The sequence below is a fragment of the Thunnus thynnus genome, chromosome 12, assembly GCF_963924715.1.
Source record: "Thunnus thynnus chromosome 12, fThuThy2.1, whole genome shotgun sequence".
NCBI classification, from domain to species: domain Eukaryota; kingdom Metazoa; phylum Chordata; class Actinopteri; order Scombriformes; family Scombridae; genus Thunnus; species Thunnus thynnus.
Window position 1 is genome coordinate 34,004,523 of NC_089528.1, and position 17,598 is coordinate 34,022,120.

At 40.6% G+C, this 17,598-nt stretch overlaps 3 protein-coding genes across 7 annotated transcripts in view; 1 reads left to right on the forward strand and 2 right to left on the reverse strand.

The window, feature by feature from the left end:
- si:dkey-154p10.3 (gastrula zinc finger protein XlCGF57.1) overlaps positions 1-260 on the reverse strand; it is a 19,495-nt gene extending 19,235 nt beyond the window's left edge. Inside the window, exon 1 of the mRNA XM_067607029.1 lies at positions 1-260. This exon is cut by the window's left edge and continues 716 nt beyond it. The gene's annotated coding sequence lies outside the window, so the exon portion shown is untranslated.
- A 1,881-nt stretch (positions 261-2,141) lies between these two features.
- On the forward strand, positions 2,142-10,969 carry impa1 (inositol monophosphatase 1). 2 transcript variants are annotated; one of them, XM_067607033.1, is made up of 9 exons: positions 2,142-2,267; positions 4,752-4,827; positions 6,061-6,200; positions 7,832-7,936; positions 8,166-8,211; positions 8,291-8,399; positions 8,623-8,731; positions 10,544-10,695; positions 10,768-10,969. In XM_067607033.1, exons 2-9 carry the CDS (start codon positions 4,765-4,767, stop codon positions 10,893-10,895), a joined length of 852 nt encoding a protein of 283 aa, XP_067463134.1. In that variant the 5' UTR covers positions 2,142-2,267; positions 4,752-4,764; the 3' UTR covers positions 10,896-10,969. The 2 variants fall into 2 exon arrangements, with proteins under 2 accessions (XP_067463134.1, XP_067463133.1); XM_067607032.1 differs by lacking the exon at positions 7,832-7,936 and having other exon boundaries at positions 2,166-2,267.
- Positions 10,970-11,080: 111 nt separating this feature from the next.
- si:dkey-181m9.8 (E3 ubiquitin-protein ligase RNF31) overlaps positions 11,081-17,598 on the reverse strand; it is a 29,653-nt gene continuing 23,135 nt past the window's right edge. For 2 of the 4 annotated variants that reach the window (XR_010931027.1, XR_010931026.1), the window contains exon 17: positions 13,702-13,834. Coding sequence is in view for 1 of the 4 variants with exons in the window: in XM_067607030.1 (XP_067463131.1) it covers positions 12,218-12,346; positions 13,666-13,834 (298 nt within the window). In the remaining 3 variants the exon portion in view is untranslated. Of the gene's footprint in view, positions 12,347-13,665; positions 13,835-17,598 lie in introns of those variants that run through there. The other 2 variants (XM_067607030.1, XM_067607031.1) reach the window with 2 other exon arrangements.

Sequence of the window (17,598 nt, forward strand, 5' to 3'; positions counted from 1 at the left end):
ATCGATGGCCTCCAGAGAATAAAACCACTGACTGTGAACTCAAACATACATATTTATGAATTATAATCTGACATTGTAATTAGACTGTAATCTGTCGGACTGTAATCTGTCAGACTGTAATCTGTCGGACTGTAATCTGTCAGACTGTAATCTGTCAGATTGTAATCTGTCTGAAAGGAAGGATGTGTGATGATATCGTTCAAAGGAAGAGCTGGCGAAGTTCTTATTTTGAAGACGTTTATTAGACGATGGCCATCGGGTCCATTCCATGTACAAAGATGGTACCGTACCACTGTCGGTGCATAGCTTATATAGGGTTACACATGAATAACATAGGTTCTCCATGGGCATTAATTCAATTAGGAGCCATCCATCAAGTGATTGACAGCTACCTTACAACATATTATGTATCACAACATACCACATCTGGAACAGCTCCGATCTTGACCATGGACCCATTGTTTGTATCTAAAAGGCCCCCCAGAAGGGCTCTATCATATTACATCAGGTGACATGCAGACTATGAAATGTTTCTGTCACATGTCCAACACCCAAAATCAGTAAAGTACATAGAGTCAGATAAAAGTCATACTAACACTGTCAGACTGTAATCTGTCACATTATAATCTGTCACATTGTAATCTGTCACATTATAATCTGTCACATTGTAATCTGTCACATTGTAATCTGTCACATTATAATCTGTCACATTATAATCTGTCACATTGTAATCTGTCACATTATAATCTGTCACATTATAATCTGTCACATTGTAATCTGTCACATTGTAATCTGTCACATTATAATCTGTCACATTGTAATCTGTCAGACTGTAATCTGTCACATTATAATCTGTCACATTATAATCTGTCACATTGTAATCTGTCACATTATAATCTGTCACATTGTAATCTGTCAGACTGTAATCTGTCACATTATAATCTGTCACATTGTAATCTGTCACATTATAATCTGTCACATTATAATCTGTCAGACTGTAATCTGTCACATTATAATCTGTCACATTGTAATCTGTCACATTATAATCTGTCACATTATAATCTGTCACATTATAATCTGTCACATTGTAATCTGTCACATTATAATCTGTCACATTGTAATCTGTCAGACTGTAATCTGTCACATTATAATCTGTCACATTATAATCTGTCACATTATAATCTGTCAGACTGTAATCTGTCACATTATAATCTGTCACATTGTAATCTGTCACATTATAATCTGTCACATTATAATCTGTCAGACTGTAATCTGTCACATTATAATCTGTCACATTGTAATCTGTCACATTATAATCTGTCACATTATAATCTGTCACATTATAATCTGTCACATTGTAATCTGTCACATTATAATCTGTCACATTGTAATCTGTCAGACTGTAATCTGTCCCATTATAATCTGTCAGACTGTAATCTGTCACATTATAATCTGTCACATTATAATCTGTCACATTGTAATCTGTCACATTATAATCTGTCACATTATAATCTGTCACATTATAATCTGTCAGACTGTAATCTGTCACATTATAATCTGTCACATTATAATCTGTCACATTATAATCTGTCAGACTGTAATCTGTCACATTATAATCTGTCACATTATAATCTGTCAGACTGTAATCTGTCACATTATAATCTGTCACATTGTAATCTGTCACATTATAATCTGTCGCATTATAATCTGTCACATGTAGACTTGGTTTTAGTTTAAGGGGTCTCAGGCAGCCTAATGATAGTAATAATAATAATAATAATAACAATAATAATAATAATAATAATAATAATAATAATAATAATAATAATAATAATAATAATGATAATAATAATAATAATAATAATAATAATAACAATAATAATGGTAATAATGGATATATTTCAGCCTCTGGTCATTCTTGGTACATTCAACATCCACAAAGCAAACAGTTCAGCTCGTTAACTGAAGACGAGAAAAACACTTTCAATATTTAAATAAAGTAAATTTTATTTGAACTCAGAAAGGATTTAATATGAATGAACTTTTGACTCCTTTGGCTTTTACAAAGTTACTTTTATTGTTTTTGTCTGACCATTGTTGTATAAATTTCTGTAGTAAATAAAGAGACATGTAGTTCACTCAGTCACCAGCAGGAAGCGGAAGCGCTCCGCTGCACGGAGAAGAAGAAGAAGAAGAAACGCGGAAGTGTTTGGAGCCACTGACCCGCTGCAGCAGCGGATTATTGATTACCATCAGACGCTCTGCAGGTGAGTTTTACCGTTTATATGTTGTCTTATGTTGTTGTTGTTTACCTGTTTGTTCCGGTTTACTTCTCTGTGCGGTGACGTCACTTTGTTTGACCTTCGTTCAGAAATCAGCTGTTTTAAAGCCGCTCGTTTTTAAAGACAAGCGTCAACAGTTTACGATTCTCTGACACGTCATCACGTACTGATGACGTTCACGTTCATAAACAAACATCAAAACCCGATATCGATTAAATCAATCCTCAGCTCACCCTCAGATCATAATGTTATGTTTTAATTCCAATTTACAAAACTAAACTACAAAGCAGAGAGCAGAGGAGAGGTCAGAGGTCAGGATACACAGCAGAGGAGAGGTCAGAGGTCAGGATACACAGCAGAGGAGAGAGAGGTCAGAGGTCAGGATACACAGCAGAGGAGAGGTCAGAGGTCAGGATACACAGCAGAGGAGAGAGAGGTCAGAGGTCAGGATACACAGCAGAGGAGAGGTCAGAGGTCAGGATATACAGCAGAGGAGAGAGAGGTCAGAGGTCAGGATACACAGCAGAGGAGAGGTCAGAGGTCAGGATATACAGCAGAGGAGAGAGAGGTCAGAGGTCAGGATACACAGCAGAGGAGAGAGAGGTCAGAGGTCAGGATATACAGCAGAGGAGAGAGAGGTCAGAGGTCAGGATACACAGCAGAGGAGAGAGAGGTCAGAGGTCAGGATACACAGCAGAGGAGAGGTCAGAGGTCAGGATACACAGCAGAGGAGAGAGAGGTCAGAGGTCAGGATACACAGCAGAGGAGAGGTCAGAGGTCAGGATACACAGCAGAGGAGAGAGAGGTCAGAGGTCAGGATACACAGCAGAGGAGAGGTCAGAGGTCAGGATACACAGCAGAGGAGAGAGAGGTCAGAGGTCAGGATACACAGCAGAGGAGAGAGAGGTCAGAGGTCAGGATACACAGCAGAGGAGAGGTCAGAGGTCAGGATACACAGCAGAGGAGAGAGAGGTCAGAGGTCAGGATACACAGCAGAGGAGAGGTCAGAGGTCAGGATACACAGCAGAGGAGAGGTCAGAGGTCAGGATACACAGCAGAGGAGAGGTCAGAGGTCAGGATACACAGCAGAGGAGAGAGAGGTCAGAGGTCAGGATACACAGCAGAGGAGAGAGAGGTCAGAGGTCAGGATACACAGCAGAGGAGAGGCCAGAGGTCAGGATACACAGCAGAGGAGAGAGAGGTCAGAGGTCAGGATACACAGCAGAGGAGAGGTCAGAGGTCAGGATACACAGCAGAGGAGAGAGGTCAGAGGTCAGGATACAGAGCAGAGGAGAGAGGTCAGAGGTCAGGATACACAGCAGAGGAGAGAGAGGTCAGAGGTCAGGATACAGAGCAGAGGAGAGAGAGGTCAGAGGTCAGGATACACAGCAGAGGAGAGAGAGGTCAGAGGTCAGGATACAGAGCAGAGGAGAGAGACCATAACAGCCAACCAGAGCTCAGACCATAACAGCCAACCAGAGCTCAGACTGTAACAGCCAACCAGAGCTCAGACCATAACAGCCAACCAGAGCTCAGACTGTAACAGCCAACCAGAGCTCAGACCATAACAGCCAACCAGAGCTCAGACCGTAACAGCCAACCAGAGCTCAGACTGTAACAGCCAACCAGAGCTCAGACCATAACAGCCAACCAGAGCTCAGACTGTAACAGCCAACCAGAGCTCAGACTGTAACGGCCAACCGGAGGTCAGACTGTAACGGCCAACCAGAGCTCAGACTGTAACGGCCAACCGGAGGTCAGACTGTAACGGCCAACCAGAGCTCAGACTGTAACGGCCAACCGGAGCTCAGACTGTAACGTCCAACCAGAGGTCAGACTGTAACGGCCAACCAGAGGTCAGACTGTAACAGCCAACCAGAGCTCAGACTGTAACGGCCAACCAGAGGTCAGACTGTAACGGCCAACCAGAGGTCAGACTGTAACGGCCAACCAGAGCTCAGACTGTAACGGCCAACCGGAGCTCAGACTGTAACGTCCAACCAGAGGTCAGACTGTAACGGCCAACCAGAGGTCAGACTGTAACAGCCAACCAGAGCTCAGACTGTAACAGCCAACCAGAGCTCAGACTGTAACGGCCAACCAGAGGTCAGACTGTAACGGCCAACCAGAGGTCAGACTGTAACAGCCAACCGGAGCTCAGACTGTAACGGCCAACCGGAGGTCAGACTGTAACGGCCAACCAGAGCTCAGACTGTAACGGCCAACCAGAGCTCAGACTGTAACGGCCAACCAGAGCTCAGACTGTAACGGCCAACCAGAGCTCAGACTGTAACGGCCAACCAGAGGTCAGACTGTAACGGCCAACCAGAGCTCAGACTGTAACGGCCAACCAGAGGTCAGACTGTAACGGCCAACCAGAGCTGTAAACAGTGAACTTGTGTAACTTGTTGTTGAACCAGGATCCGCCTGCTGCCATCACATGACTCCATCTTCATGTTTCTGTTTCAGAATTTCCTCCAAAATGGCCGACCTCTGGCAGAACGCCATGGACCACGCCGTCACCATCGCACGCCATGCCGGGGAGGTGTGTGTTACTGTGTGTGTTACTGTGTGTGTGTGTTACTGTGTGTGTGTGTGTTACTGTGTGTGTTACTGTGTGTGTGTGTGTTACTGTGTGTGTTACTGTGTGTTACTGTGTGTTACTGTGTGTGTGTGTGTTACTGTCTGTGTTACTGTGTGTGTGTGTGTTACTGTGTGTGTGTGTGTTACTGTGTGTGTTACTGTGTGTGTTACTGTGTGTGTTACTGTGTGTGTGTGTGTTACTGTGTGTGTTACTGTGTGTGTTACTGTGTGTGTTACTGTGTGTGTGTGTGTTACTGTGTGTGTTACTGTGTGTTACTGTGTGTGTTACTGTGTGTGTGTGTGTTACTGTGTGTGTTACTGTGTGTGTTACTGTGTGTGTTACTGTGTGTGTGTGTGTTACTGTGTGTGTTACTGTGTGTTACTGTGTGTGTTACTGTGTGTGTGTGTGTTACTGTGTGTGTTACTGTGTGTGTTACTGTGTGTGTTACTGTGTGTGTGTGTGTTACTGTGTGTTACTGTGTGTGTGTGTGTTACTGTGTGTGTTACTGTGTGTGTGTGTGTTACTGTGTGTGTTACTGTGTGTGTTACTGTGTGTGTTACTGTGTGTGTGTGTGTTACTGTGTGTGTTACTGTGTGTGTTACTGTGTGTGTGTGTGTTACTGTGTGTGTTACTGTGTGTGTGTGTGTTACTGTGTGTGTTACTGTGTGTGTGTGTGTTACTGTGTGTGTTACTGTGTGTGTTACTGTGTGTGTGTGTGTTACTGTGTGTTACTGTGTGTGTGTGTGTTACTGTGTGTGTTACTGTGTGTGTGTGTGTTACTGTGTGTGTTACTGTGTGTGTTACTGTGTGTGTTACTGTGTGTGTGTGTGTTACTGTGTGTGTTACTGTGTGTTACTGTGTGTGTGTGTGTTACTGTGTGTGTTACTGTGTGTGTGTGTGTTACTGTGTGTGTTACTGTGTGTGTTACTGTGTGTGTGTGTGTTACTGTGTGTGTTACTGTGTGTGTGTACCTGTACATACTGAAGATATACATTAAATGTATTGATCTGTGTATTGATCGATGTATTGATCTGTGTATTGATCAGGTGGTGTATTGATCTGTGTATTGATCTGTGTATTGATCAGGTGGTGTATTGATCGATGTATTGATCTGTGTATTGATCAGGTGGTGTATTGATCGATGTATTGATCAGGTGGTGTATTGATCGATGTATTGATCTGTGTATTGATCAGGTGGTGCGGGAGGCTCTGCAGGATGACGGGAAGAAGACGGTGATGACGAAGAGTTCGTCGGTGGATTTGGTGACACAGACCGATCAGAAGGTGGAGCAACTCATCATCCAATCAGTGAAGGAGAAATTTCCAACGCACAGGTAGGAAACTCCTCACTGAATGTGTTATTGATTATCAGCTGACCTGATCAATACTGTTGATACAAACGAGCAGCAGTTAGGCTGTGATGAAGAGGAGCAGCAGTTAGGCTGTGATGAAGAGGAGCAGCAGTTAGGCTGTGATGAAGAGGAGCAGCAGTTAGGCTGTGATGAAGAGGAGCAGCAGTTAGGCTGTGATGAAGAGGAGCAGCAGTGATGTTTTAATGAAGCTCAGAATAAAAGTCGTTTTGTGTTTGAATGAAAAGATGTTTAATCTGTTACTGTGTGTGTGTGTGTGTGTTACTGTGTGTGTGTTACTGTGTGTGTGTGTGTGTGTGTGTGTTACTGTGTGTGTGTTACTGTGTGTGTGTGTGTGTGTGTGTGTTACTGTGTGTGTGTTACTGTGTGTGTGTGTGTGTGTTACTGTGTGTGTGTTACTGTGTGTGTGTGTGTGTGTGTGTGTTACTGTGTGTGTGTTACTGTGTGTGTGTGTGTGTGTGTGTTACTGTGTGTGTGTTACTGTGTGTGTGTTACTGTGTGTGTGTGTTACTGTGTGTGTGTTACTGTGTGTGTGTGTTACTGTGTGTGTGTTACTGTGTGTGTGTTACTGTGTGTGTGTGTTACTGTGTGTGTGTGTGTGTGTGTTACTGTGTGTGTGTTACTGTGTGTGTGTTACTGTGTGTGTGTTACTGTGTGTGTGTGTTACTGTGTGTGTGTTACTGTGTGTGTGTGTTACTGTGTGTGTGTGTTACTGTGTGTGTGTGTATGTGTGTGTGTGTTACTGTGTGTGTGTGTTACTGTGTGTGTTACTGTGTGTGTGTGTTACTGTGTGTGTGTGTGTATGTGTGTGTGTGTTACTGTGTGTGTGTTACTGTGTGTGTGTTACTGTGTGTGTGTGTTACTGTGTGTGTGTGTGTGTATGTGTGTGTGTGTTACTGTGTGTGTGTGTGTGTGTGTGTTACTGTGTGTGTGTTACTGTGTGTGTGTGTTACTGTGTGTGTGTTACTGTGTGTGTGTGTTACTGTGTGTGTGTGTGTGTGTATGTGTGTGTGTGTTACTGTGTGTGTGTGTGTGTATGTGTGTGTTACTGTGTGTGTGTTACTGTGTGTGTGTGTTACTGTGTGTGTGTGTGTGTGTGTGTGTGTTACTGTGTGTGTGTGTGTGTGTGTGTTACTGTGTGTGTGTGTGTGTTACTGTGTGTGTGTGTTACTGTGTGTGTGCGTGTGTGTTACTGTGTGTGTGTGTGTGTTACTGTGTGTGTGTGTGTGTTACTGTGTGTGTGTGTTACTGTGTGTGTGTGTTACTGTGTGCGTGTGTGTTACTGTGTGTGTGTGTGTGTTACTGTGTGTGTGTGTGTGTTACTGTGTGTGTGTGTGTGTGTGTGTTACTGTGTGTGTGTGTGTGTGTGTTACTGTGTGTGTGTGTGTGTGTGTTACTGTGTGTGTGTGTGTGTGTGTGTGTGTGTGTGTGTGTGTTACTGTGTGTGTGTGTGTGTGTGTGTTACTGTGTGTGTGTTACTGTGTGTGTGTGTGTGTGTGTGTGTGTGTTACTGTGTGTGTGTGTGTGTGTGTGTGTGTGTGTGTGTGTTACTGTGTGTGTGTGTTACTGTGTGTGTGTGTGTGTGTGTGTGTCAGCTTCATAGGGGAGGAGTCAGTAGCTGCAGGTGAATCTTGCGTTCTGACCGACGGTCCCACCTGGATCATCGACCCGATTGACGGGACGACCAACTTTGTTCACACGTAAACAAACAAAACACACATCATGATTTCACATTTAGAAACATCTTCATGGACATCACCGTGATGTCATCTGTGTCTGAGAGTCCCGCCTCCAGCGTGATAGGACGAGGAGGGCGGAGTTTATAACCTGTTGTTCTGATGATCCACACTGAGACAGATTAACTGTTAATAATTCACGATGATAAAACTTCACTTTGACTTTTACTAACTTCAGGTCTCTAATCTACAGATTTCCTTTTGTCGCCGTTTCCATCGGGTTCTCCGTCAGTAAACAGGTGAGATCCTGCTGCGTACGAGCTGATACACGACCTACCGTCTGCTTGTCCGTCATCCTTTCTCTCTCTGTCCTGTCAGATGGAGTTCGGCGTGGTCTACAGCTGTCTGGAGGATAAGATGTACACAGCGAGGAGGGGGAGGGGAGCTTTTTGTAACGGGGAGCCGCTGCAGGTATCGGATCAGGAAGGTCAGTAATCAATAACACAACGTTAACGAAGGAAACGAGGGATTTGCTCATCAACATCAGCGTCTTTAAGCTTGTTCCTAAAGAGTTCTGAATGTGAATGAAGCAAAAACTGTTGAACTGTTCCAATCACATGAGACATGACTGAGCCCAACACACACCTGCAGTAACAGGAGATGATGTCATGATGCTGTGAGCCAATCAGAGATGTTTATCTTCCTGCCAGACATCAGACAGTCGATCATTGCCACAGAGTTCGGATCCAGCAGAGACCCTGAGGCTATTAACAAGATCTTCTCCAGCCTGAGGAGCATCCTGTGCATCCCCGTACACGGGTAATACTACTGCAGTAATACTGTAATACTACTGCAGTAATACTGTAATACTACTGCAGTAATGCTGCTGATACATCTGTAACAGTGATATTTGTGTCCAGGGTGTGCAGTACTGTAGTACCTGTGTAACAGTGTGTGTTCAGTACTGTAGTACATGTGTAACAGTGTGTGTGTTCTGTACTGTAGTACCTGTGTAACAGTGTGTGTTCAGTACTGTAGTACATGTGTAACAGTGTGTGTTCAGTACTGTAGTACATGTGTAACAGTGTGTGTTCAGTACTGTAGTACATGTGTAACAGTGTGTGTTCAGTACTGTAGTACCTGTGTAACAGTGTGTGTTCAGTACTGTAGTACCTGTGTAACAGTGTGTGTGTGCAGTACTGTAGTACCTGTGTAACAGTGTGTGTGTTCAGTACTGTAGTACATGTGTAACAGTGTGTGTTCAGTACTGTAGTACATGTGTAACAGTGTGTGTGTTCAGTACTGTAGTACATGTGTAACAGTGTGTGTGTTCAGTACTGTAGTACATGTGTAACAGTGTGTGTTCAGTACTGTAGTACATGTGTAACTGTGCGTTCAGTACTGTAGTACATGTGTAACAGTGTGTGTGTTCAGTACTGTAGTACATGTGTAACAGTGTGCGTTCAGTACTGTAGTACATGTGTAACAGTGTGCGTTCAGTACTGTAGTACATGTGTAACTGTGTGTGTGTTCAGTACTGTAGTACATGTGTAACTGTGTGTGTGTTCTGTACTGTAGTACATGTGAAACAGTGTGTGTTCAGTACTGTAGTACATGTGTAACTGTGTGTGTGTTCAGTACTGTAGTACATGTGTAACTGTGTGTGTGTTCTGTACTGTAGTACATGTGTAACAGTGTGTGTTCAGTACTGTAGTACATGTGTAACTGTGTGTGTGTTCAGTACTGTAGTACATGTGTAACAGTGTGTGTTCAGTACTGTAGTACATGTGTAACAGTGTGTGTGTTCAGTACTGTAGTACATGTGTAACTGTGTGTGTGTTCAGTACTGTAGTACATGTGTAACTGTGTGTTCAGTACTGTAGTACATGTGTAACAGTGTGTGTTCAGTACTGTAGTACATGTGTAACAGTGTGTGTGTTCAGTACTGTAGTACATGTGTAACTGTGTGTGTGTTCAGTACTGTAGTACATGTGTAACTGTGTGTTCAGTACTGTAGTACATGTGTAACAGTGTGTGTTCAGTACTGTAGTACATGTGTAACTGTGTGTGTGTTCAGTACTGTAGTACATGTGTAACAGTGTGTGTTCAGTACTGTAGTACATGTGTAACAGTGTGTGTGTTCTGCACTGTAGTACATGTGTAACAGTGTGTGTGTTCAGTACTGTAGTACATGTGTAACTGTGTGTGTGTGTGTGTTCAGTACTGTAGTACATGTGTAACAGTGTGTGTTCAGTACTGTAGTACATGTGTAACAGTGTGTGTGCAGTACTGTAGTACATGTGTAACAGTGTGTGTTCAGTACTGTAGTACATGTGTAACAGTGTGTGTGTAGTACTGTAGTACATGTGTAACAGTGTGTGTGTTCAGTACTGTAGTATATGTGTAACAGTGTGTGTGCAGTACTGTAGTACATGTGTAACAGTGTGTGTTCTGTACTGTAGTACATGTGTAACTGTGTGTGTTCTGTACTGTAGTACATGTGTAACAGTGTGTGTTCAGTACTGTAGTACATGTGTAACAGTGTGTGTTCAGTACTGTAGTACATGTGTAACAGTGTGTGTTCAGTACTGTAGTACATGTGTAACTGTGTGTGTGTGTGTGTGTTTCCAGCGTGCGCGGCGCAGGAACTGCAGCCATCAACATGTGTCTGGTGGCGAGTGGCTGTGTCGAAGCGTATTATGAGATCGGGATCCATGTTTGGGACGTCGCTGCCGGGTCGCTGATCGTCTCCGAGGCCGGAGGAGTCCTGATGGACGTGGAAGGTAAAAACACTGACAGAGTTTAAAGCGAGTTCACCTGCTCACGTGTTGACAGTCTCACCTGTGTGTGTTCAGGTGGACCGGTGGACATGATGTCCAGGAGAATCGTCGCTGCCAACAGCAGAACCATCGCTGAGCGGATCGTTAAAGAGATCGACGCCTTCAGTCCGCCCAGAGACGACGCTGCGCCACCCAATCAGTGACGAGCTGCAGACTGTATTTGTTCAGTCTTAAGATGTTTCATTTAGTCTGTGATAAAGTTTGTCATAAAAACAAACACGTCTCATATCACATGTGATTTCTTCCACCACCTGTTCAGTTGAGCTGGATGAACTTCAGTAGAGACGCAGCGTCACTGAAAACCTTTTACCTCAAACTTTAACCTGAATCATGAAGCAACAGACACGACTGATGTTTATTGTCAGATTTCCTAACTGGGAGAAAAACGTTTAATCTTATCTACAAACAAAACATGAGCTTACTTATTTGTTAACAACTGACAACAGCAGGTTGTCATGGAAACAGAGGAAGTGGAAGTGTATTAAGATATTATTTAAGATTTCAATTCAAAGGTTAAAGTGCAGAAAGTAATAAAGCAGACGGTTGAAGATTGGAAACTTCACAACAAATACTGTTCAGCTTCTCATTAACACTGCCCACAGGTGCTAACACATGCTAACACTGCCCACAGGTGCTAACACATGCTAACACTGCTCACAGGTGCTAACACATGCTAACACTGCCCACAGGTGCTAACACATGCTAACACTGCCCACAGGTGCTAACACATGCTAACACTGCTCACAGGTGCTAACACATGCTAACACTGCCCACAGGTGCTAACACATGCTAACACTGCCCACAGGTGCTAACACATGCTAACACTGCTCACAGGTGCTAACACATGCTAACACTGCCCACAGGTGCTAACACATGCTAACACTGCCCACAGGTGCTAACACATGCTAACACATGCTAACACTGCCCACAAGTGCTAACACATACTAACACTGCTAACACTGCCCACAGGTGCTAACACATGCTAACACTGCCCACAGGTGCTAACACATGCTAACACTGCTAACACTGCCCACAGGTGCTAACACATGCTAACACTGCCAACAGATGCTAACACATGCTAACAGGTGCTCAGACTGACAAACAGAAGGGGATCGTGAGACACTGAAAAGAGGCTTGTTAGCATTGTTAGCTCGTTAGCAGCATGTCTCAAAGTCCTTGTTAACCTTCAGCTTGTTAAAGTGAACATCCTGAACTCTGAGTCTTTGTTTCTCTGACTGTATTTCCATGAAAAATAAATGACCAATCACAAGCCACCTGCAGGACGACGTCACCATGATTAAGACAGGTGAGGTGATCAGTCTTTATCAGTTCACTGGCCATGCCCTGTTCAGTGATGTCACTGCAGGTGGAAGTCTATCCTCCATTCAGATTAGTTTGTGGTTGCTATGGTGACAGAGAGTACTGCCTCTTGATTGGCTGGCGTGCTAGGAGGGGCTGGAGTCACTCAGTCGCTCAGCAGCAGATGAGGGGGTGGAGCTCCAGCAGCCACAGCAGAGGTCAGAGGGCAAAGGTCATCATGCAGTTTGAGCAGAGAGTGTCGCTGCTTCCGGAGAGGAATGCTATTGGTCAGAGTCTGTGGGGGGGGGACAGATCACAGCGCTGTGATTGGCTGAAGGGTTTCACGTCTGCAGATACACTAATAACTAAACCTTAAAATGTCATTCATTCACAAATTCATGATGTCATCGAGGTGCTTTCATGGTGACTTTTTTTAGTGGATCATCTGTGATTTTAGCTTTAAGGGGAAAAATGATTAAAATTGACCAAATATCATAAAACCCATCACTTAATTTGTACCTTAAAGGCGCCGACAGCTTTCAAGTTATTTCATCAATTTAAAGTTGTTTTTCTTACCCACTAACCCCTTAATCAATGCTGAAAACCTTAAAAGAACTTTATTAATTCAAATTATAAATGTTCTTTAAAGGTACAAATTAAAGGCTGCCTGTATGGAATAAAATTAGGGTCAGCAGTATTGTAGCTGTGTATCACCATATCTGAATATGAAAACATTTTGTATGAACACATTCAAACAATGTTTTGATCAAATTATTCAAATGTTTGAATGTGTAAAAAATATCTGAACAAATAGATTTAATTTATGGATCTGTAAGGAGATCTGTAGCTGTGCATAAAGACGAGGTTTGCAGTTACACATCTGTCTGTCTGGGTGAAAAGAGTTCACACACAACTTAACTGTATGTGTGAATCCTGAGTTTACAGCTATGAATCAAATGTACGAGTACAATGACTAGTTAACAACAATAACTAGTCATTTAAGTTACATTTTTACTAAAACAAATTGGCATTGACCTACAAAATGATGCCGAATTAAACATTAATCCTAACATTATGTTATCTTTAAGATATCATCCATGTTGTTTATCCTCCACCTATAAATAAAGCCTGTTATGAACTGTGTATTTTTATAGGGGAGTTCGGCGTGAACGTTGTTCAGTTCAGAGGCTGCACAGCTGGTCGTGCTTTCAGCGCCGTCAGTCGACACGCCCCCAGCTTTTCAGAGCATCCTCATTGGCTATTCAGGCGGAAGCATCAAATATGGGACAAAAGTATTTGTACTCGTACATTAGATTCATAGCTGTAAACTAGACAGATGTGTAACCGCAAACCTCGTCTTTATGCACTCACACATTTGTTCACAAGACGTCATGCACAGCTACTGATCCGCTAACAGATCTAAATCTGTTCAGATATGTTTTACGTTTTCACACAATCAGATATGCTGATACACAGCTACAATACATATACATAGGTGCAAATGTTTGGGTGTTTTCAGGGTAAGTTAAGGTGTTTTTAAGGACAGGTAGATGAACTGTATTTATGTATACGTGTCATTAGCCTGCGCCGTCCTGTGTTGATGATGTCACTGACCAGGCGGAGGCGGTGGGCGTACAGTGGCTCCGGTTCCTCGGGTTTCCTGGTCGGCACGGCAACATGCCATCGCTGCAGCTCTGCCACCATCTCCCCTGGGCTGAAGAGGACCACCGGGTCAGCGCGGCAACGGTTAATCAGCTCCACCAAACGCTCCTTATAGTGCAACCTGCCGGAACAGACGGGTGGAGACTAATGAGACGCAACCACACAGGTGGTTCAACATGTACTTACAGAAATTATGTGTTTTTACACAGTGATGAAGTGTTTTTACACAGTGATGAAGTGTTTTTACAGTGATTAAGTGTTTTTACAGTGACTAAGTGTTTTTACACAGTGATTAAGTGTTTTTACACAGTGATTAAGTGTTTTTACACAGTGATTAAGTGTTTTTACACAGTGATTAAGTGTTTTTACAGTGATTAAGTGTTTTTACAGTGACTAAGTGTTTTTACAGTGATTAAGTGTTTTTACACAGTGATTAAGTGTTTTTACACAGTGATTAAGTGTTTTTACAGTGATTAAGTGTTTTACAGTGATTAAGTGTTTTTACACAGTGATTAAGTGTTTTTACAGTGATTAAGTGTTTTTACACAGTGACTAAGTGTTTTTACACAGTGATGAAGTGTTTTTACAGTGATTAAGTGTTTTTACACAGTGATTAAGTGTTTTTACAGTGATTAAGTGTTTTTACAGTGACTAAGTGTTTTTACACAGTGATTAAGTGTTTTTACAGTGATTAAGTGTTTTTACACAGTGATTAAGTGTTTTTACAGTGATTAAGTGTTTTTACAGTGACTAAGTGTTTTTACAGTGATTAAGTGTTTTTACACAGTGATTAAGTGTTTTTACACAGTGATTAAGTGTTTTTACAGTGATTAAGTGTTTTACAGTGATTAAGTGTTTTTACACAGTGATGAAGTGTTTTTACACAGTGATGAAGTGTTTTTACAGTGATTAAGTGTTTTTACAGTGATTAAGTGTTTTACAGTGATTAAGTGTTTTTACACAGTGATTAAGTGTTTTACAGTGATTAAGTGTTTTACAGTGATTAAGTGTTTTTACACAGTGATTAAGTGTTTTTACACAGTGATTAAGTGTTTTTACAGTGATTAAGTGTTTTTACACAGTGATTAAGTGTTTTTACACAGTGATTAAGTGTTTTTACAGTGATTAAGTGTTTTTACACAGTGACTAAGTGTTTTTACACAGTGATTAAGTGTTTTTACAGTGATTAAGTGTTTTTACAGTGACTAAGTGTTTTTACAGTGATTAAGTGTTTTTACACAGTGACTAAGTGTTTTTACACAGTGACTAAGTGTTTTTACACAGTGATTAAGTGTTTTTACAGTGATTAAGTGTTTTTACAGTGACTAAGTGTTTTTACACAGTGATTAAGTGTTTTTACAGTGATTAAGTGTTTTACAGTGATTAAGTGTTTTACAGTGATTAAGTGTTTTTACACAGTGATTAAGTGTTTTTACACAGTGATTAAGTCTTTTTACAGTGATTAAGTGTTTTTACAGTGACTAAGTGTTTTTACAGTGATTAAGTGTTTTTACAGTGATTAAGTGTTTTACAGTGATGAAGTGTTTTTACAGTGATTAAGTGTTTTTACACAGTGATTAAGTGTTTTTACACAGTGACTAAGTCTTTTTACAGTGATGAAGTGTTTTTACAATGATTAAGTGTTTTTACAGTGACTAAGTGTTTTTACAGTGATTAAGTGTTTTTACAGTGACTAAGTGTTTTTACAGTGATTAAGTGTTTTTACACAGTGATTAAGTGTTTTTACACAGTGACTAAGTGTTTTTACACAGTGATTAAGTGTTTTTACAGTGACTAAGTGTTTTTACAGTGACTAAGTGTTTTTACACAGTGATGAAGTGTTTTTACAGTGACTAAGTGTTTTTACACAGTGATAAAGTGTTTACAGTGATTAAGTGTTTTTACACAGTGACTAAGTGTTTTTACACAGTGATGAAGTGTTTTTACAGTGATTAAGTGTTTTTACACAGTGACTAAGTGTTTTTACACAGTGATGAAGTGTTTTTACAGTGACTAAGTGTTTTTACACAGTGACTAAGTGTTTTTACACAGTGACTAAGTGTTTACAGTGATTAAGTGTTTTTACACAGTGACTAAGTGTTTTTACACAGTGATGAAGTGTTTTTACAGTGATTAAGTGTTTTTACACAGTGACTAAGTGTTTTTACACAGTGATGAAGTGTTTTTACAGTGACTAAGTGTTTTTACACAGTGACTAAGTGTTTTTACACAGTGACTAAGTGTTTTTACACAGTGACTAAGTGTTTTTACACAGTGACTAAGTGTTTTTACAGTGATTAAGTGTTTTTAACACAGTGATTAAGTGTTTTTACAGTGATTAAGTGTTTTTACACAGTGATTAAGTGTTTTTACACAGTGATTAAGTGTTTTTACACAGTGACTAAGTGTTTTTACACAGTGATTAAGTGTTTTTACACAGTGATTAAGTGTTTTTACAGTGACTAAGTGTTTTTACACAGTGACTAAGTGTTTTTACACAGTGACTAAGTGTTTTTACACAGTGATTAAGTGTTTTTACACAGTGATTAAGTGTTTTTACAGTGACTAAGTGTTTTTACACAGTGACTAAGTGTTTTTACAGTGACTAAGTGTTTTTACACAGTGATGAAGTGTTTTTACAGTGACTAAGTGTTTTTACACAGTGATAAAGTGTTTACAGTGATTAAGTGTTTTTACACAGTGATGAAGTGTTTTTACAGTGATTAAGTGTTTTTACAGTGATTAAGTGTTTTTACACAGTGACTAAGTGTTTTTACACAGTGATGAAGTGTTTTTACAGTGATTAAGTGTTTTTACACAGTGACTAAGTGTTTTTACACAGTGATGAAGTGTTTTTACACAGTGACTAAGTGTTTTTACACAGTGACTAAGTGTTTTTACACAGTGACTAAGTGTTTACAGTGATTAAGTGTTTTTACAATGACTAAGTGTTTACAGTGATTAAGTGTTTTTACAATGACTAAGTGTTTACAGTGATTAAGTGTTTTTACACAATGACTAAGTGTTTACAGCGATTAAGTGTTTTTACACAGTGACTAAGTGTTTACAGTGATTAAGTGTTTTTACACAGTGATTAAGTGTTTTTACACAGTGACTGTGTTTTTACAGTGATTAAGTGTTTTTACACAGTGACTAAGTGTTTACAGTGATTAAGTGTTTTTACACAGTGATTAAGTGTTTTTACACAGTGATTAAGTGTTTTTACACAGTGATTAAGTGTTTTTACAGTGACTAAGTGTTTTTACAGTGATTAAGTGTTTTTACACAGTGCTTAAGTTTTTTTACAGTGACTAAGTGTTTTTACAGTGACTAAGTGTTTACAGTGATTAAGTGTTTTTACACAGTGATTAAGTGTTTTTACAGTGATTAAGTGTTTTTACACAGTGCTTAAGTTTTTTTACAGTGACTAAGTGTTTTTACAGTGATTAAGTGTTTTTACACAGTGATTAAGTGTTTTTACAGTGACTAAGTGTTTTTACACAGTGATTAAGTGTTTTTACAGTGACTAAGTGTTTACAGTGATTAAGTGTTTTTACACAGTGATTAAGTGTTTTTACAGTGATTAAGTGTTTTTACACAGTGACTAAGTGTTTACAGTGATTAAGTGTTTTTACACAGTGATTAAGTGTTTTTACACAGTGATTAAGTGTTTTTACAGTGACTAAGTGTTTTTACAGTGATTAAGTGTTTTTACACAGTGCTTAAGTGTTTTTACAGTGACTAAGTGTTTTTACAGTGACTAAGTGTTTACAGTGATTAAGTGTTTTTACAGTGATTAAGTGTTTTTACACAGTGATTAAGTGTTTTTACAGTGACTAAGTGTTTTTACACAGTGATTAAGTGTTTTTACAGTGACTAAGTGTT